The 20,580-nt window shown below is 37.0% G+C and overlaps 3 protein-coding genes and 1 non-coding gene across 4 annotated transcripts in view; 3 read left to right on the top strand and 1 right to left on the bottom strand.

Annotated features, from left to right (window-relative positions):
• The first annotated feature begins 31 nt into the window (after window positions 1-31).
• Window positions 32-9,451, top strand: LOC146469086 (serine/threonine-protein kinase Chk1-like). The gene is made up of 15 exons (XM_085123710.1): window positions 32-229; window positions 331-436; window positions 550-673; window positions 1,903-1,967; window positions 2,743-2,812; window positions 3,606-3,715; window positions 3,804-3,885; window positions 4,661-4,765; window positions 5,497-5,578; window positions 5,677-5,708; window positions 5,911-6,007; window positions 6,605-6,782; window positions 7,231-7,362; window positions 7,968-8,069; window positions 8,719-9,451. Exons 1-15 carry the CDS (start codon window positions 168-170, stop codon window positions 8,788-8,790), a joined length of 1,419 nt encoding a protein of 472 aa, XP_084979836.1. The 5' UTR covers window positions 32-167; the 3' UTR covers window positions 8,791-9,451.
• LOC146469084 (UDP-N-acetylglucosamine--dolichyl-phosphate N-acetylglucosaminephosphotransferase-like) lies at window positions 9,388-18,696 on the bottom strand. Its single transcript, XM_085123711.1, has 7 exons — window positions 18,464-18,696; window positions 17,193-17,313; window positions 16,324-16,537; window positions 15,564-15,798; window positions 14,578-14,766; window positions 11,367-11,610; window positions 9,388-10,624 (listed from the first exon to the last, which is right to left on the bottom strand). The coding sequence occupies exons 1-7, from the start codon at window positions 18,619-18,621 to the stop codon at window positions 10,550-10,552; spliced, it is 1,236 nt and encodes a 411-aa protein (XP_084979837.1). The 5' UTR covers window positions 18,622-18,696; the 3' UTR covers window positions 9,388-10,549.
• Trnal-uaa (transfer RNA leucine (anticodon UAA)) lies at window positions 13,747-13,819 on the top strand. Its single transcript has one exon. It is a non-coding gene; the product is annotated as a tRNA-Leu (tRNA).
• A 158-nt stretch (window positions 18,697-18,854) lies between the features above and the next one.
• The window catches only part of LOC146469081 (dynein axonemal heavy chain 8-like), a 97,273-nt gene continuing 95,547 nt past the window's right edge, over window positions 18,855-20,580 (top strand). The window contains exons 1-2 of the mRNA XM_085123717.1: window positions 18,855-19,289; window positions 19,487-19,621. Coding sequence (XP_084979843.1) covers window positions 19,095-19,289; window positions 19,487-19,621 — 330 coding nt within the window. The 5' untranslated portion in view covers window positions 18,855-19,094. The remainder of the gene's footprint in view (window positions 19,290-19,486; window positions 19,622-20,580) is intronic.

Below are 20,580 nucleotides of genomic sequence, written 5' to 3'. Positions count from 1 at the left end.
ACCAAATAAGTTCAAGAGACACCACGTGATGGAAGACTGTTTTGAGCGCGCGAAATTCGTGCGCATAAAATGAAGCATGGCGGATCGGAGATAGAGTGGAAGAATTCGCAGTTGTAGTTTTTGAATTGTATTGTCAGTAACATCTTCGATCTCCGTTAATCTATATCATGACACCATTTGTAGAAGGATGGGATTTTGTGGAAACGCTCGGTGAAGGTGCTTATGGCGAGTAAGTCCGTCAAATCTTGAATCTGTTGTTATAATCTGTACAATCTACAGCTCTGAATGACTAATCGCATCTCACTGACAAATCTCGCTCGATCTTCTTAGAGTAAAACTAGCCGTCAATAGAGAAACACAAGAGGCCATTGCTGTGAAGATCATTGATCTAGAGAAAGCTGCTGAGAAAGACTGCTACGATAATGTGAGAAAAGAGGTTAGTAAAAAATTGGACACGATCGCTTTAATTGCGATATTGCATTTTGTACAAAATGCAAAGTGAAACAATTAACTTATAAGCTTATATTCATTTTGTTTTATTCATCTCAGATTTGCATTCATCGCATGCTTCAAGACGTTCATGTAATTCGATTTTATGGACAAAGAACTGAAGGCAAAAAACAGTACCTTTTCCTGGAGTGCGCTGGCGGTGGGGAACTGTTCGACAGAATAGGTATTTTGGGTTATAATTTAAAAAAAAAAGCCTTGTCTTGTTGGTAAACAGTAAAAAGGCTTTATTGTTTAATTACTCAGTGTCCAAATTTTTTTATTGATGCTCTTGCAATACCCCCACCTCCCACCCCCTAGGAGTTCCTCCTCAGAATCATAGCCCCTGCCCCTGCTCAGACTACGTACATGAGCCCCATGCCTGATTCTTAGGAACCAGCACTTAAGTCTGGACTTAACGTTTTGTCAGTACCTGAGCAAAAATTTGGACACCGTGTCTGGGCACGGGCACTACCTCCAAGGGTAATACTTGGGCGCTGTTCCTGGGAATGGGCACTGGTTTGAACAGGATTTTGTCAGTTTACAGGGAGGTGTAAGGAAAACAAGTGGGATACAGTAAACAAAATGGTGGGTGTTAAATTGACGAATGATATCATAATAATTTGCTCCTTGGGCTTCTCAACAAGCCTGAACAATGTCCTTTTCAGTGACCAGGCACAGGACCCTGGCATGGGTACATGTACTTATGTAGTCTTAGGGGTATGTTGCCAAGAGCTTGAATCCCTAGTAACCATATTTCGGACCAAATTTTTTGTTACTCTATTTTTTTTTGATGAGTAGTTTCTTACACTTGATCAGCAGGGATTAGCTAAAGCAAAGGCATAGAAAAAAGTTAACACTAAAAAGTCACGGCGTTTCAACCTCTCCAAGGCCATTTTCAAGTGCAAGTCAAAATAAAACTGAATAGTTTTTAAAGTTTTTTTATTTTTTACTCGCACTTGAAAATGGCCTCGGAGAGGTTGCAACGTCATGACTTTTTAGTGTTAACCTTTATCACAAAATCTATTTTTTTTGAGACCAAAAACTTTAAATCCATTCTTTTTTTTTCAAGGGCCCATTTTTTGAAAGCCATGATAACTTACCTTCTCTTGAAAGCTTTTATAAAATCTTCGTAATCTTATGGAACCCACTGGGCAAGTTTGCACTAAAAGTTATCGTCAATGTGCAGTTCCAAAAAAATGCATACCCACCCCACGGGTAACCTGTGAGAGGAGACGCCTTTCCCAGCATTCGTTTCACCTGCGAAAAGGCAAAAGTTGCTGCCTTATCTTAGTCTAGTGGATAAGACATTCCCAACTTTAGGCAAAGATAGTGAAAGAGTCTTACAAAAGCTCTTAAATTCTCATATTTCCCACAGTGCTGTCACATGCTAATGAATGATATTGTTTGTTGCAGAACCTGATGTTGGAATGCCGTTGCACCAGGCTCAGCGATACTTCAGGCAACTCATAGATGGAGTGGTAAGACAGCTTAAAACTGTAAAATTGCAAACAGAAGTCCTCCCTCAGTCCCCCCTCAGACACTAAAATCATTATACTGACAGGAAGCTCTCATTAATGTAAGCCCATGGACCCTTAGGGTTAGTTTTTCAAAGCTCATTTAGGCTCTTAGCTTAGTATTTTGTAGTGTTCGGATTGCTATGCCCAACCCTAACCTTAGAAGCTCCAATAATAAGGTCTCCTGAAAACATACTGTCTTCAAAACTCCTATGAATGAATATACAATGTAGCACCAGAACTTACAGTCAGAATTTTATGGTGTTTGTTTGGCTCTGTTCATGCTAGGTGCCCTGTACGCGGGCACTGAAAATTATGTTGTTTAGACTTCTTGGTGTTCAAGGTGCAATCATTTCCTTGTTGTTCTATAAAGCAGGCATGGTGAAAAAGCGCGGAAACTGACACCATCCTGTTCAGACTGGTGTCTATGCCAAGGACTGGTGCCCAAGAAGTACCTGTAGAGGTATTGCCTGTGCCTGGGCATTGCTTTTAATGGGTATAAAGAAAGCTATGCTCAGATCAGACCGGACTTGTGCACCAAGTCTGAACAGAGTGCAGGAACAATTTCATCCACAGAACCAAGCCCCGATTAATGTTGCAATATGTAATTATCATAATAATTAATATTTTTTAACATTTGAGCTATTGATTGAATATAAATGAAAACATGGGCATTCTAGTGAAACCACCAAGCAGTACTTTGCTGTACAGCTGTCGTTTCTCAATTTTATTTCTTTAGGAATATCTTCATAAACAAGGTGTGACTCACAGAGACATCAAACCTGAAAACCTTCTATTGGATTCAGATGGTAAGAACCAGTAAGGGGGAAGGGGTCAGATGCACAATATTCCGATACTAGGGATTTGATGTCTTGCTAAGAATTGAGAAGCTCGGCCCGTTTTTTTTTTACTAAGATTTAAGCAACCATAAAATGCATGATTTTTAATTCCACGTAAACTTAGATTGCTTAAATTGGGGGTTGAATGTCATCACTTGTGATTAGTGTACAATAATCTTTGAGTTACCAAATTAATCCTCTTTTGTACATGTAGTTGGTCACATACACTGTACCAGGATATCAGTGCGTTGTTGTTCCCTTAATGGAGGTTTCAATTATGGTATTTGCGTCATTCAAAAATTGTCCCTGTCTTTTTATTAAGATGCTATAAATACAAAAGGGGAATCAAGGGGAGAGGGAGGGAGGGGCAGAAAACCGAGACAATCCGACAAAAATACTCCACAAAAACGCTACGAACCGCCACGCTTAAACGCCACTACAAAGCAGTGCTCTGCGCATGCGCTTACTACCTACCAAGAGCCGCTGACCACCCAATGAATGCCAGCTTTTCTTTGTTGTTAACCTAGTTAAATTGCATTTAACTGCATTTAAAAAACTATAAAATCAATTTTATGCAAAAGGGCCATACTAAAAGATATGAATGTGTATTTAAATATTTGCTTAAATATATGTAACAACTAGTGATGATGATGACAGTTTAATTACAAAATAGTGGAAGACTTCCATGTACTTCTGTATATTTAATTAAAGGATCCCGTGTACTCCATACTCAGTATTTGACACATTTTTATTTCCTGTGTAGACAACCTAAAGATATCGGATTTTGGTTTTGCAACAGTCTTCCGCCATAAAGGCAAAGAGCGTCCACTGGGCCGGAGGTGCTGTGGAACACCCCCTTATGTTGCACCTGAGGTATGAAAATGTTACAGTAGCTGTTGTGATGCTCTTTTCATCTGCAAGTTTTAACCTTCATGTAATTTAACACTGTGTTCCGTTGTAGGTTTTGTCTGAAGGTGAATACAGAGCTGAGCCAGCAGACATTTGGTCGTGTGGTATTGTCTTAGTTGCTATGTTAGCAGGAGGTGAGCTGTACATGTCATGCCAACTATCACGGAAACGAGTACATGCAATAATTTTATTATTATTCTTGGTAAAAGTCCTCTTTTGTACATGTACACCATTGGCTTTCGAGTCATTATCCACTAACAAAAGAATGGTAATGTGTGCTCACCAATTTGCTGACCCTATGGTACATTTAGCTTAAAAGTAAATTAACTTCAAGTAATAATATATCAAGCATAAATTCCTGTTTCTTACGTTACTTTGCCTGTAAAATTAATCCTGCCTATGGCTACATGAGAGGAAAAACAGCTGAGCTGATCCGAATTAGATCGGCCATTCTGAATTGATTCAGATACCGTACTTCACATGAACTTAATTCATTGAATTTGTTTCAGTTCATGCGAAGTGTAGTGTCTGGGCCTAAATGATGTTGCAACAATTATTGTATGTAGGGGACTGTTGTGACATTGTTGACTGCCATTACTTTGCACTAGTGTAACTTGCTGTCACTTGCACTTTGCTCTTGTGCACTTAGACAAGCACTCCTTCACAGCTAAGGGATTTTACAATTTAACATATTTCAAAGTCATTGCCAATCAAGTTAAGCGTTTAGTCAGACAGGTGTCTGGCTTTTACATGTAGTTGAGCTTTAGCAAGAAGGAGCTTCTGGCAACGAGCCTATTATCTTTTATGATATTTGTACATGTATATGGAGGAATGTTTCTCCAGTACAGCCACTTTTGCAATGGATACACAGCTTTTAATGCCAGCTAAAAGCCTGCCATTGGTCACTAGAACTTCCATGGGACCAACCCTCAAAGAAATACAAAGAGTATCTTGACTGGATCAACGGTAAAGCGCACAGGACACCATGGAGCAAGATGGACATGCTGTCATTAGGTGTGTGCATTTCTCTGCTTTTTCTTTTGGTATCTCATTCTTGCTTAGTTAAATTGGCAGAAACGGTGATAGAAGTTTTATTAACTTTGACTAGTCACCACAGGCAGCCCAAGCTCGCAACACTAGAGAGCATGTAATCAATTATTGATTGCTAGTGGGACAATGACCTTTGAGTGGAAGCGGTATTGGATTACAGGCAGCCTTTGAGAATTTAAATGCATTATAAGACTTTGTATGGGGAATAAAATACTGTTGATTATGAAGCTTAAATAATGCTAAATTTAGCTTTCATTCAATAAAATGAATAAAACTGACTCACCTCTGGTGTATTCTTGGGCATTTGGGGATTATTCTACCGTTTCAGGCATTCTTTGAAATCACTGTCGTTCCCTTCATAAGACTTCTTGATAAATCAGCGAAAAAAAAAAAAAATACAGAGCAATGTTTCTTAACTGAAATGAAGTCCACATGCCAAATTTTAGTTAATTTTGAGCACATCGAAAATCGACGAAAAACCGGGAGGATGATCTTGCCCCGAGCCCTTCAATTAATAAATTATTGCATGCTCTCTAGTGACATGAGCTTGGGTTGCCTGTGGTACTAACAGCAAACTAAATAAAAATAATTATTGAACCTTTAAGTTTGATGTGTGACTCCAAAAAAAAAATTTTTGACACCTTACTGTAGCAGTACTTTGGGACTCAAAAATTTGTTTTAATATTTATTTTCAGAGTTTTTAAAAAAGCTTCTTGTGGAAAAACCAAAAAGAAGACTCACAATACCGAATTTAAAGAAGGAAAAATGGTACACCAGGTAAAGAGTGATTGGTCTGTAATTGATTTTGAATTAATTTTGTAAATCACCTGAAATAAAATTTCACCATACAGCGTGTATAATTATTTTCTCTTCAGATCATTAACTTCGTCAAGAAGCCCAAGAGATGGTAAGTGGTTTGAGTTATTGTTTCAAGCGTTAGCCTTTCATCATGGTAAATTTTTGGTGATCATAGTATAAACATTACCCTCCAAGTTAAATGCTTTCACATGTGGTCAGGTTGTAGCTAAAATAGTCAAACCTTTGAGTTTTGGTAAAACAAACATTCTATTTTTTTTTAATTAATGTGTGAATGCATTTGTCTCATAAAGGTTCTTCCCCCGGAGATACACCTACTGGTACAGCACCCTTTAAAAGAAGATGCACCGAGGCAGATGTGATTTCCCCAGCTCGTCCAAGAAGAAATCAGTGAGTTGTCAGTTTAACTAAATAACCAAATGTAAAGTTTCAACTGAAACGTTTTTAAAGGAACATAATTATCTTCATGTTTGTAGGCTTGTAAACCTCAAATACAACTGAATTTGTCATTAGCCTGTTTCAGGCGTTAAGACTGTGGGGAGCACTATGAAAACTGGAGCGTGAACTAAAAATGTTGGGATTTCAATTTTCTTTGTGCCGCTGCCCACTCTCTGAATGCCTGGAGAAGGTTAATCTGTCGTAGGCAACCACTTTCATAATTATAGAGCAAGAAGAATGATGTTGATACATACCGTACATGTAGATGTATTTTTTTGTCAATGACCTTGCGATCACTAGTTCGGATGTTTTACCACTGAGCTACTGGAGACTCATGAGAGCTAAGGCCATTAAACTACATTGTAGGTTCATGCATCATCCTGCATACTGGATTAGAACAGAGATGACCAGTATGTGATCGGAGTTGATATGGCCCCTAGCAGCACCTCTTTACTCAAGCTTCTCTTGAGTAATCACTGGTTAAAGTAATGGTGTAATGTGAGAACGTTTTTATGCACTATTTAATATTGAATATGTTCATTTGTTTAGGGATCATATTTCTGCATCCCAGCCAGAGCCTCGTAGACTAGATAGTGGTATTGGCAGTGGTGTTTTAGAGAGTGTGGATGATGAAAGAACCATTAATGGTTTATGCTTTTCACAGCCTGTTCATCCTGATCACATGTTACTCAGCACACAAATGCAGTGCACCCCTGGAGCATCTCAGGTGAGTCACTACAGGTCTCATTTGCCAGCAAAATTGTCCTCACAATTTGACAGTTGCCCTTGAAGAAAACTGTAATTTTTTCAGACAATCTCTCAGCCTCTGGCATTACCACTCAACTGAAGGGTTTTATTGACTAAATGGACCAGCATCTCATTCAGGGAGAGTCATAATAGTCCAAGTCACTTCATGTTGGGTATCCTGTGATGAACTACATGTAGCAACCCAAGTCACTTCATGCTGGGTATCATGTGATGGACAGGCAGTGATACTTTTAGTCACTTCATGCTGGGTATCCTGTGAAGGACTAGCATCCCATCCAGAGGGAGTACTTTGTAGGAAATGCAGCATCATTTGTAGCTTCATCCCTCCCCCCATGTCGTGGAACTCACTTGGAAAGCAACAGAAGAAGCAGCAAACTAATGCAATAAATAATGATGTTATCTTTCAGACTCCATTTCAGAGACTGGTCAAGAGAATGACACGCTTTCATACAAAGAAGACACCGGACAAAACTCTCTACAAATTAAAAGAAGTTCTGGACAACCTCAAATATAACTTCACAGTTAACTCTCCTCATCAAGTGAGAATTTCAACTTTCATGTATTTTTTCCATGCAATGATAACTTCTTATCTCATCCATAAAATTAATGTGTTTTTGCAGATGTAAAACAGAGTTTTATTCCTGCAAAACACAACACAACACAGAATTTGGAGATTCTTTTTGTTTTTAGCAGGGAACTAATTTGTGGGAACAGTTTTGGAAACTAGATACAACTCTTGATAACAAAAGCTCTTACAAAAAATTAATGGTTTTCATTACTGCACATGCAGAGGGAAGCAATCCAGTTTTTTTATGCGTTATTGTAGCTCTTATTTTTGTAATTTCTCAATTAAAATAGTTGCCAAAAGTAGAAAAGCAAAAATTTGTAATTATTTCTGATAGCAAAATTTATTACTAAAATGTTTTTGCTACTATAATAGTAAAACATTGTCAGTAGTTAGTCCCCCTAACTCATTAATGAGTGGATAGGTATTTCTGCCATTTGATAGACAAAAAAGACTAGTTATTGGCCAGTTCTACTAGTTTAGTCAAGAAATTTTTTCCACAATCTATGAACTTGAACGAAACTATGGAAGGGCAATGTACATATTTGCACTTATAAAACCACATTCTTTGTTGTTTAGGTTACAATATTCACCACTGACAGAAGACAGAAGAAACTGAGCATTAAAGTCAACCTCATTGACATGAATGCTTCCCTATTAGTTGACTTCAGGTTATCAAAGGTATGTCTACCAATTTTAACTTTTGTACATTGCAGAGATGTCAGCAGCTTCCTCAGGTGCTTAGTAAACTTGGCATAAAAAACGTAAAAAAGGCTAAAGAGGATTTGAACTTGATGCAATCATATAAAAGTGACAGGAGTGATTGTTGGACAGTTTAGGGGTTACAATTCGCGGTTGGGGACCCCTTAGGACAACTTCCGTCGGAGGTACAGTGGTACCTTTTAGGGTTTTGAGCCGAAAAATATGACAAGAAGAAAATGTCAGTCAACTCATTTGGTACCTCTTAGGGTAAAAAAATTGTTCAGACCATGCCCACAAAACAGAATTCTGGTACCTTTAGGGGTTCTTTAGTTTTCAAAATTTCCAACGATCACCCCAATCACATTTAATGGGAGTCCCCCCCCCCCCCCCCCCCCGGGGCTTTTATCATGATACTGGTGGAATGCTGAAATAGCGTGAGCCATCAAAACATATGGGAGGTAGTTAGTTGTGAAATAAAGATAATCAACAATGGGGGACAAAATCGCTGGGTGTGGGCAAATTAAGTTTTGTGGGATAAAGCATCACGAGAGTTTGTGACATTCAAACTTAACAAGCTTCTCATGATAACAAAAAAGTCTTTACATTGTATATTGATTTCTTTTCTCAGGGTGATGGGCTGGAATTCAAAAGACATTTTCTGAAGATCAAGGCACAACTTAAAGACATCATAGAAAGATGATAAGATGGCCTAGATACCATTGTGGTACAGTGTATATCCACTATGAACATTATAAAACATGTAGAAAAGAAAAAAAAGTTGACTAAAGTTACTGTTCTTGTTATCAGAGATGATGTTACACAATTTGATCTTGTTTTAGACTGTTCACAGTCCCCTATTTTTCTGTGCGATTTTAGAGACTCATGCTTTGATTGAACTGCCTCCATCGTGGTTTATAACAGCGAGCGCAACCTGGCCTCTCTCTCCCCCACTCCTGCCCCCCTCGGTAGTTTAGACACTCTCCTCAGGTTGCGCTCGCTGTAACAAACCAAGATGGTGGTGGTTCAAGCAAAGCATACGAGTCTCAAAAATCTCACGGAAAAATAGGGGAATGTGAACAGTCAAATCATGTTTTGTATAAAATTAACTTCAGACCATTGTTAAACCTAGGTTGAAAAAAAAAAAAAAAAACAAAAAAAACAATTACATTATGATTATTTTACTCAAAAAATGGATGAGTATGAATAAAAGTTTAGATTAATTAAAGAAAACAGAGATAATCTGAAAAACAAAAAAGAACAATTGCAAGCAAGTCAAAGAAGGTAATGTTTAAGCAGCCATGTTGAAAAATGTATTTATTATTTTTCAAGCAAATAAAATTGTAATGTTCTACTTAACATAATGTTTTTATTGCAGTTGTTTCTTCAATTTAAAAATACATTAATTAGTAAAAAAAAATTCTTTGAATTTTAGCAAGCAATTTTTTCGACCTAATTGAAATATGTACACAAAAGTGTACACATCACAAAACCATTATTAATAGTTAGGAATGTCCACTGAATAATTTTTACTGTGCTATAAAAATTATTCAAATTGTTCATATTATTTTTGTTTTAATAATCTCACAGACAAATGCTTTTGAAATGAATAAACTGAAAATGTTATGGTAACCATTACCAACCTTCTGTCCAATTTGTTGCACTACAAAGAACATGTCAAAATTAAATCTCTATTCAATGTTTTCTGACTTGCATTGTAACACATTTTGAAAAATCAATTAAAAATATTACTGATTAGAAAAGATATTTATTTTTAGTTGTTATTTTGCAAGAATGCAACTGAAACCACTAAAAACTACTTAATGCAGTTCTTTTATTATACATTATAGCCCACTGATTAATTTGTGTGCTCTCATTGGATGACACATGTCACATGGTACAAAAACACTCTTCCTCATGTTTGATTTAAGTTCTCAAACCATTAATAATAATAAATTTTTATTATTAATGATTTGAGAAGCTAAATCAAAATCAAACTCCATGAATTATTCTTGGAGAAATTCAAAGCAAAAGTTCACCAAATATCATGATTACATTTCGAAACTTCCATCACAGAAGTGAATTCCTTTGTTTTTTCTTCACGAATAAAGTATGAATGAGTTTGAGACAGTGTAATGAAGAAGAGTATACTAGTACAGTAGCATAAATAATGCTGTGACCATCACTGGCTGTTTTGTCTTTTCCACAACAAAAACAGGCACATATCAGAAACGAGTCAGAGGGTTACAAAAATAATTAAACGCCTTTCGGCTTGCTGGTATATCAGACAATAATGCCCTTGGCTGAATACTTGTCCTTGAAATTTCACAATTGCACTGTAACCCTGAAGCTTTGCTTCTCAGCCAACTGTTAAGACAATCTTTCAATCTTGGGCATTGTCCTCTGATACAATGTATAACACCTGGCAGAAGGGGGTGTTTACTGTAGCATCTTTTTGCAGTCTAATGCTGTTCTACGTCATAGAAAAATCTCACAAGATGGTAACGAATGATAAAGGCTATTGCACTGCCAGCAACCTGTGAACAAAAGACCATGGCATAAGTAAACAATAATGCTTAATGTTAAGTGAAATTCTTTTCTGAATCTCCTGCAAAGTTTAGGCCTGGTTCAGATGCTGTACTTCACATGAGCCAAACCAATGGCGTCTGAATCAAAGCCAGCCCACAGCGGTTATTCCTGGCTGAGCCAGGTTAGAAAAACAGCTGAGCTGAACCAAATTAGATCAGCCATTCTGAAATGATTCAAACACCCTATTTCAATTCAGGACTTGAATTTGATTTGGCTCATGTGAAGTATGCTGTCTGAACCGGAAGGGCCTTATATACATTGCTTAAATGTTCAAATTTCCACTGGGAAAAAAAACAAAAAAACAAAACAAAAGCAAAAACAAAAAACATTAGAAAAACAAACAGTTGTTGGTAATACAAATGTATGGAGGAGTACACTGTAGGATACCTTTTTGTTTACACCTCATTATAAGATAACTGTAACATGAAACTGAGCATTATCTTATCTAAAACAAGTCAACAGATCCCAAAGCAACCAAGCAAAACCAGTCAAGTTCTATAGTGGGTGGGGTTCTACTGGATTCAGTAATTCAACATTATGTGCCAATAAAATTAATTTGTAAATTCAACATTCTCCCATTGCAAGGCAACCTGCAAGTACACTGTATTTGAACTTTTGAAAATTGGTTTGTTCAAATCCCTACTCTCTGGGACCAATTACCACCTTGCTTACTACAATCTTTAAACTTACCTGTATTAGTAGCATAATGACAGTCAATGTTCTTTCATGTAAGGGGCCTAGCACTTTTATGACAAAGTTTATTAGTGTGAAGTTATTGACGCGTGTTGACTTCTTGTCTTCTCCCACTCCAGTTTCCACCTGAACTAATCTTAGAAGGCTGAACACAGACAAGATAAGTTTTCCCAGAGGACGAAGGTCTGACATCTTGAACACTGCATAGCTCATTCCTAGCTTGCCAGTTGCTGAATTAAACCTGAGACAACAATTGGCATAATTATTTTTCTTTAATACCGTGATACTATTGCCTTTTGGTTGCTGCCAAATGAATGTGACAACTGTAAGATGCAAGCCGATTGCAAGCCCTCACTGTCATTCTAGTTGTCAATGTTATTATTTTTAGCCAGTCAGACAGACAGGGAGGGGGGGGGGGGGGGACCAGGGGTGCTTACCATTTACATGAAAAACCCAGAAATTCTAGTTGGAAAATCAAATGGTACGCCTTGTTCCATTCGGAGTGCTTCTGAAATTATCGGCTTTTGGTCAAAGTGATGCATTTTTATTACTCCTTTTGGGATTTACAGCTGATGTTCATACATTTTGCATGTTATCCATTTTCAGTTAAGACAAGCTAAATCATTTTGTATTTATGCCGAAAATTTCCCTCTAGGGGGTTTGTGTAAATGGTAAGCACCCCTGAATACATAAATTTCTCATACCTGTTTTCAGACTTAAAGACCAAAATAGTTACCCATTTTACCCTGTTACCACTTTTCACACTAAAATGGCTCAGAAGCTAAATACCTTTAATAGCATATATGAGAGAGTGTTCTCCCTTTTTTTCAGCACAGCAGGTAAAAGAGCATTTTAAACCGGTAAATCAATCAGGGAATTGCAGCCTTGTTTACTAGGTCCGCTCAGTACATTACATGAAATTGAAGTTTGCCCCATTCTTGTCAACTTCAGCGCCGACCTTAAATTAAACCTTTACAGATACAAGTTTTGCCCTCATTGCTAGGTAATTTGTGTGAGTATTAAATACAATACAAAAGAGTAATGGTTGTCAGAACATTCCTTGTAATTTTCTCGTTGTTCCTGTCAGCTTGTTGCAGCAGTAGCACTTAAGAGCTAACATAGAAAGCAAAACTGGTTTTTGCTTACCTTTTTTTTTCACCTTTGGCATTAGATGCCAAATGAGATTGAACAGCATTTTCATTTACAAGTGTTTTATTCGTTGTCTTAAATTATTCTCTTGCCCTAAAGTCAAAGAAAAATAGACAAAAGCCACTTCCGGGGTATCCTTGCTGTGTTTACATGAAGTGTCACTACAGAATCATCGGTCTTCTCTCAAAACCAAACGAAATTCGCTGCATATTCGTTTTCGTCCATGTTCTGCAAGGGTTTTATTGTCACGGATTCTCTCAAAATGTCGTCTGAAATAGATTTCAAACACTTTTGACCTGAATGTGGAGCATTTTGTGACAAGGTGAAGTTTTCGATCACCACACGTGAATGTTGGTTAATTTAGCAACACCAGTTTTCTGAAGCCGCCGGACAGTTAGGTGGGAAGTTCAAGGAACTGATTTTCCCGCATTACTTGCATATCAAACACTTGCAACATCTAAAATTACTTTACGTGTAACTGTTTCCTTTCGTGACTTTTGCCATTGCCAACGGAGAGAAATGAAAACAACGTTCGTTGTCGCTTCATCGTGAAACTGAACATAAACAACCACAGATGCACGTGCGACTAAGTTCGAAAGCCACAGATAGAACTCACAAACCATAGCCCGTGCAGTTTATCTTTTAAACTGTTTATTTATTCTTTTACAAGGATAAAATACTGATTACGTCGCTGAAGCAGCCATATTGTTTTCTTTTACCTGTTGAATTTTCAAGAGTTCCAAAGGATTTTAGGCAGTAACGAGTGGTGCTACAAGCAGTAAATTTTACCAGTTACCGCCTGAAAAGGAGAACACTGATGAGAGAGTACTCCCAAGTTGGAAACAGTCACTGCCAAGATCTAGGTGGTGCCAAAACAAAATTTATATAACCTGCTCAGAATCACTGTGACATAGCCTGTTGCTTTGGCCTAGCTTAATCTGGGGCAGAGAGTCCTAGCCTTGCTTTTTCATGTGATTTATGCAAATGTCTGTAAATTGTGCAGAAATTAATCCAACTAATATGTCAGTAAATTTTTTTTATGGCCAAATTTGTCTGCAATGTTATTTAGGGATAGCTTGAGAACTGTTTAATATTGTGCAAATCATGACACGTTAATAATTTTTGTTGTCATCATCATTTCCTTCTCCGCAACTGAGGAGTAGGTTGTATTATTGACAATTTTTCTGTACCATATTAGATAGTCTGTGTTATCTGTTTTTTCTTAGGAGGCAACGTGGCCCAGTGGTAAGAGCACCGGACTTAAAATCCGGAGGTCCCGGGTTCAAGTCCCGCCTCGGCCACATTTGTAAATAGCCAGCTGGTTTGCCTCCTGCCAGTTGGAATTTTTGACATGTTATTTTTTATTTGATACTTATTTGTTTCCCATTATTTTTTAGTGGAATGCCTGTAAACTAGATTTGGGTAGCTAAGTGCATTTCCACTATAAACAAAGCATTTTTTTTTAGCTGAGTGAACTATCAATGTTAATCTGAGGTGTCTAGGTGTCCAGTTGAGTACAATGATGTAAATTCATAGGAAAATTATGCAAATTCATTCAAATTTCAACAATTTTTGTGGTGAAACATTCCACCAGGATTATATACATTATATAGATCTCTTAGCGTTCTGCCCATGGTTAGCGCAGGTCATCCTGGTTTCAGCACCAACCATTGAGGAACTAACAGAACCCCAGGTTGCCGAGTTTGCCTTCAAATAAATCCACTTCCTTATGGCCAGGACAGGGATGGGCTGCCAGCCAAGTTCAGCTAATCATGCTGGAACATTCCATCCTCCTGTTCTCTTAAGTATAACAATCAGGTATGTAAAAAATTCTCTTATCAATTAACCCTTTACACCCTAACAGTGATCAGCATCAAATTTCTCCTTGTAATATCAATGCTTTTTCAACCCTTGAGGTCATGAGAATGAAGGATAAGATCACCCAAGGAGAATTTTTGTGATATTTTTAACTTCTCCACAGTGCTTTTATAAGAAAAGTATGGGGACAGGATAGGAGAATTTATTCTTTGATATTAGAGGTTTTATAGGGTTAACTTACTTGGGTAGTCGGTGTCTTGGACAGGGAATAAATCGAAACAGCTGGGGCGTGGAGTAGATGAAGTTGACAACTTGTGGAATAAAGAATAGTAGCATTGTTTTACTAAAGTGTCCTAAGATGCCAACAACTGCAAATGTCATGCCAGCGAAATAGCAGAATGTGTCTCCTACAAAGACCTGAGATGGGTACCTGAAATAAGATAACAAACATGTCAGAACACCCAAGCTGGAAATAATGGCTGCAATAATTTTGGAAATAAAATATAATGATAACTTTATTATTTACAAGAATAAAATCTACTAGATACAGTTTGATTCTATTAAAACCTGAGTGATTTTACAGTTTGCTGTCATAAAATTGTAAAATCATTATATCAACATCTCATATATAAAAGCTAATTAATATGGGTTTGGTTCAGAAGATAAAAGAACAATTTCCACTGATGTAATAAAAATATATATATCCTCATAATAAAATAATAATAATAATAATAATAATAATAATAATAATTTATTTCTGGCGTCTTACATTAAAATCTTAATACTCTTACAACGTACAAAAATCTAAGAAATACAATATCATTAAAAGCAAATTTGATAAAAAAAAGTACATAAAATAAATTAATGACATACATAGAATGACAAGATACTAAAGTTCATTATTAAATAAAAACATTTTGAGCCTAACTTTAAAAGTCTCAAGTGATGGGGCGCTCCGCACATCAAGAGGGAGACTGTTACATAGTTCTGGTGCACAAGATCAAAAAGTGCAGCCCCCATCATTCTTAGAGTCCTGAACATTGGTCTGTGCAGTCGCAGGTGGTCAAAAATTTAGCGTTACAATAGAGACGCCTTACCGGTTGATGAAGATTAATACGTTTCGCCAAATAATATGAATTGGTCTCCTTGAATCTCCTTTTAAAAATCTTCTAAAGGTTTTACCTTTGAATGTGCAATATATACTACATGTATTTTTTGCCAACTCACCAGTTATAATAGAGTAATGCTGAACAAGTTGCAATAAAAGGCATCATGAAGTATGCAGAGAACAAATGCGCCTGCCAACAGCATGTTCCTTGCAGCTCAATTAAATTAAACACCAAGATGGAGATGGCAATAATCAGTGACTGCCCTGCTTCAACACCATTGATACCAGCTAGGATGTTGATTGCATTTGTACAGAACACTGCGAGCATCCCCATGTACACATAATAAAAGATTCCTGATGAGAAAAGGGATGAAAAGAGTTAAACATTAATATACCAAAACCTAGAGTGTGTATGGTTGTTTTAAATAATCTTTATGGTTAATCTTGCTACTGCACATATGTTCGGTGGATCTTTGGATGGCCTGTGACACCCTGAATTTTTTAATAGGACTGTGTCTCCTAAATAAACTTTTAATTTATGAGGTTTACAACTATGCAGGAGAAGAAAATCTTAGCAAGGGCTATTGGAATGAAAGAAAGAAAATTGAGGGTGACTTCAGAGATAAGCTTTAGTTTTGGGAATAATTCCCTACATTATCATGCGGTTAGTAGATGTATTTTCAGGCTTTTTAAAATAATTATTGTTTCTTTAATAATTATCTCTGAAAAATGTGTGGCTACCCCCAGTTTTCTTTTTAGATTCCAAAAGCCCTCACTAAGATCTGCTTTCCCACATAGTCATAAACTACGCAAAAAAAACCTCTGTACTGGGATGCACTGTCATTAATGTACTTTTAAAATGACATATTTTTCACTCACCTAAATCTAAATCGAACCCAAAGATAAACCTAACAGGCTTAGGAACAATAATGGTTGTAACACCAATGTTGACAAAGTACACCATCAACAGAGGAAGGGAAGCCATTGTTGGAAGTAGAAGTTTGTCTCTCCACTTGAGATTAAGAACATCATCAGCAAAACCAAGGAAAATCATACAGCAGATGGAGAGAAGGCCCGTGATAAACATGACAAACTGTGTGAGCAGAAGAAAATGATTAACAAAATTAAAGATTTATCCTTTACGGCCTGATATCAATATGGATATTCTCTCCACATGTTATCTTTGGTGATCACTTCCTAAATAACTTTTAAACTGGTTACTACATACAAACCAGATCTGCAAATGGACCAGTATGAATTTTAGAGGCCTGGCGCCAGTTTCTCGAAAGTCCCGGCAACTTACTGGGCCCGATAAGTATATTTTTTAATGTTTTTTCGCTGATTACACATTGATTAGAGACATGGTACTTGGTCGATGTTTTCATAGAGTTATAAGGTTTAAAATTTAGTATTCAAAGCTAACAAAAATTGACTTCTGTTAAGAAACATTTATCACCAAAGACCCCAGGTTGGAAAAAGGGTTCTAGAAAAATTTTATAACTGTAGTTTGGTCTGAAATAGGGTTAGAGTTTGGAGAAGGAGCCGCACTCCCCCACCAAAAATTTTGAGGAATACATGTACCCCTCACCTTGCTGGGATCATAATTGTCCACTCCTTGGTTCAAACCATTTACAGGCACACATATTACCAGTAAAAAAATATTTTGGAAGAGAAGCTCTCTTTTGTTTAAATAAAATTATTTTGTGTAAAGTTGTAATAATGGGTCATTGTATCACAACACAACTTACCTCATGATGGGGGAAATCATAGTCACCCTTCTCAAACCAAATTGTGAGAAATGGAATTGGAATAAACAGAAACATGGAAACAAGGAAAACTGCTCCAGTGACAACTCCAAGACCCTCTGGGCTGGAAGAAAAAAAAAGAATGTTGTAAGTAAAAAATTATTGTTGTTCTACGACAATCCTTCTGTCAATTATTGGGGAAGCAGGTATGGCGCAGTGTTGATAGGACTCGCCTCCCACCAATGTGACTGGGGTTCGATTCCCAGTGTTGATGCCATAATTATGTGGGTTGAGTTTGTTGTTGGTTCTCATCCCTGCTCCCAGGGTTTTTCTCTGGGTACTCTGGTTTTCCTCCCTCCACCAAAATCAACATTCTTAAATCCCATTTCCACCTGGAAACATTGGATGAAAGAGCCACTCTGTGGAGACCACAGAAATTCCCATTAATTTTATTATGCTTTTTTCACACCCACTTTTGATAAGTGGCTCTTCATCCACTGTTTCCTGGTTGAATTTGAATTTCAAATTGTTGTTAGTTAGACTGTGTTTTGATTTCAACAACAAAGGTAACTACACTCTTAATATAACACCTATAGAGTGTTTTTTTTTCACAGAGTGATTCAACTAAAAAGCAACTCAGATATTACATAATTAAGTCAGACTTGATGTTTACATTTCATTGAACCAGAGATCAACACAGCTGCTCAAGATCATTAATATTTTATTAATGACTTGACATCAGTAAATACACATGGTTAAGACAGCAAATAGGAAAGGTAAGAATACAATAAGAGGTTAACTACTGGAAAAATCAAAATTTTTCAGTCATTGTTTTAGCTCCAACCTGGAGCCTAGACCACGATCGATCGCACATATCCCCCTTATTCCCCTACATTGCAAATTGGTTCTATTACATTGCACGTGATCTCTAATGAATGAAAGCCTCTCTAGGAAGCACTTTCCCGTGATATGGTGTTTACCTAAGTAGAAATTTTTCAAAATTCATCAACTTTTTCCTGGGTAGTGGGTAATCAGGGAAGGTACAAAGGGTGTAAAAGGTGTTCTTGATTTCTGGGGGGAATCGTAGTGTCACCATGACAGTCACGAAGCGAACTTTGCATGCCTCCGCAATTAGAATCTAATATTCTATGTCTACGGTTACCCACTAAAGCATTTTACATGGAATTTGAATAAGCTTATGAAAGATCGTGAAGACAGTGATTGATAATGAAAATTTACGGTATATCTAAATTAAAGAAACGAAATAAGCTTACATCAACTCCTTACTGTCTTTCTTGTTGAGGTCTTTGCCACAAAGTCCGGCTTTAGTAAACAGGGGTTTCATCCCCGAGATCAGCTTCAAAGCCACTACAAATGCCACAGAGGACATAACGAAATTTAAAATTAACGGATATACCATTCTGTAGATCATTTTGATGTTTTCTAACGACTATATCATTGGAACAAAATCACTTTCTTGCAAGCTAAACTACAACAGCTGATGAAATTCGAGCAAGTAATTTTTTTAAGTTTACCGCTGACGAATTGCGGTCTGTGGCGAGCGAAACTTCAGCATGAAAAGCGTCATAATTGTTTCTAAGCAACAAAGTGGTTGATTGATAGCTGATTCTCGTTCCTGATTGGTCGATTCTCGTTCCTAAGTGATTGCGCGGGTTTTCTACACATTTCTTGGTGGACTTTTTGAAGTAACCACGGGACTTTTTTTCTCCGTGAAAATAATAACAAAAATATCACGAAAAGGACTCACAAGATATGTTTTTGGGGAGCAGAATGATTTCGCGATTACTCTAAATCGTTTATCGACGGAAAAAGTTCCCGGTTTTGGTTGATTTTTTAACGAAACTTACAGAACTGCCAGCGAGTCGCAGAGCAAAAAAACCAAACATGGCTGAGCCAAAGAAGAGTACACTTATTCCTGGAAAACCAAGCGGTAGAGACCTCAAAGGTTCAAGAAGGAGTCTCGGTGGCATGTCCTCGGAACATGTAGCTGGTTCTAAAGCTGACAAAAATAGACGGCGTAGAAGTGTGGCTTCGCAGTTTGCGCATCCGATGACGGGAGAAACCATGAAAGAAAGACAGGTAAAAAGTGACCACAGAAACGAGAAGAAATGAACGAAAACTTTTTGTTTTTCGTTTGCTTTTTTCCGTCCGTGTAAATTGTTCTAAAAAAGCCATTTCCTTTGTCCGTTTTATTTTAATTTTCATTATTTAAGCTTAGTAAAGAAAATCCACAAAGTTATAAAGTATTTAAGCATAAGCTCTTTTTTTCACTGCAGCAAAGAGCAAGGGAAAACCGCGAAGCTCGGAAGCGGATGGTAACCGATGAGTACAGGTTTATTATGGGAATTGTTGGAGGTTACCTAGATCTTGAAGTCTCTGCCATAGAAGAATTCATCATTGATTCAGAGGAGGTAAGATTTATTGAACTACTTTTAATAGCTTATGTCATACACGAAAAGACGTCTTGCTTCAATTTTCTGATGTCACTTAGCTATATAGGCTTATTTATACTACGTGCATGTATATGTAGTCTCCTAATCTAGTTGAATTGTTTTTATATATTTACATTATTCGGCTGTATCACTATATTTTGCATAGATATATTACGATTATTACAAGTTACAATAATAATTATTGTAACTTATAATATATCTCTCTGTTGTTGTAATTATTACGATGACAGTTTACATAGCGCCAAAATCAAAAATTTCTAACGCGCTTTACAAGGTGAGAATATTTAATTTCAAAAACAATAGTGTTTAAATATAAATTTTAGATAGAAAATGTAACACAGTTACTCGAGTTTCACGCACTAAGCGATCATCAGACAGTCTGATGATCGCTTAGTGCGTGAAACTCGAGTAACTGTGTTACATTTTCTATCTAAAATTTATATTTCGCTCTGCATGTTTTTGCATCGAGCACTCCTGCGACTGAGTGAAGCAATCATTGTATTGTTTCTTTGTTTAGTGTTTAAATATGTACAAAATTATCTAAATATGAAAAAATTAACTAGATGTTAACTAAATGTTCGTTCAAAAAGAAACGTTCTTAACTTATTTTTAGAGAATATTAACAGTTACTGAAGTAATATTTCAATGGTAAAGACTACCATAATTTGGGAGCACAGACAGAGAATGCTGTCTCCGTAACTAATTAATTAAATTAGGGAAAGGAGTAACTAATAGTTTTGTAGATGAAGATCTAAGGTTGCGTGTATGAGTATAAGTTGAAAATAGGTACACATGTATCTCCATATATATATGTAGTCCAGTCCTAGCCCCTCCACTCTTGCCACACAATTCACGGCGAGCCATGGGTTTCGTGACAAGAGCGGATGGGCCAGGACTGGGCTACATATATATGCTGA

This window comes from Pavona decussata, unplaced genomic scaffold (assembly GCF_977016875.1).
Source record: "Pavona decussata unplaced genomic scaffold, jaPavDecu1.1 SCAFFOLD_127, whole genome shotgun sequence".
In the NCBI taxonomy this organism is placed as follows: domain Eukaryota; kingdom Metazoa; phylum Cnidaria; class Anthozoa; order Scleractinia; family Agariciidae; genus Pavona; species Pavona decussata.
This window is presented reverse-complemented; position numbering and strand designations above follow the sequence as displayed.

What these genes read in the sequence shown, in the direction of transcription:
- LOC146469086 (XM_085123710.1), top strand. Translation starts at nt 168, where the DNA reads ATGACACCATTTGTAGAAGGATGGGATTTTGTGGAAACGCTCGGTGAA. An exon ending in CCTTCTATTGGATTCAGATG is followed by an intron (nt 2,813 to 3,605) that starts GTAAGAACCAGT and finishes TTTCCTGTGTAG; the next exon opens with ACAACCTAAAGATATCGGAT. An exon ending in GCTCGTCCAAGAAGAAATCA is followed by an intron (nt 6,008 to 6,604) that starts GTGAGTTGTCAG and finishes TCATTTGTTTAG; the next exon opens with GGATCATATTTCTGCATCCC.
- LOC146469084 (XM_085123711.1), bottom strand. Translation starts at nt 18,621, where the DNA reads ATGATCTACAGAATGGTATATCCGTTAATTTTAAATTTCGTTATGTCC. An exon ending in ATGATTTCCCCCATCATGAG is followed by an intron (nt 16,538 to 17,192) that starts GTAAGTTGTGTT and finishes CTGCTCACACAG; the next exon opens with TTTGTCATGTTTATCACGGG. An exon ending in CCAAGACACCGACTACCCAA is followed by an intron (nt 11,611 to 14,577) that starts GTAAGTTAACCC and finishes TTGTTGTCTCAG; the next exon opens with GTTTAATTCAGCAACTGGCA.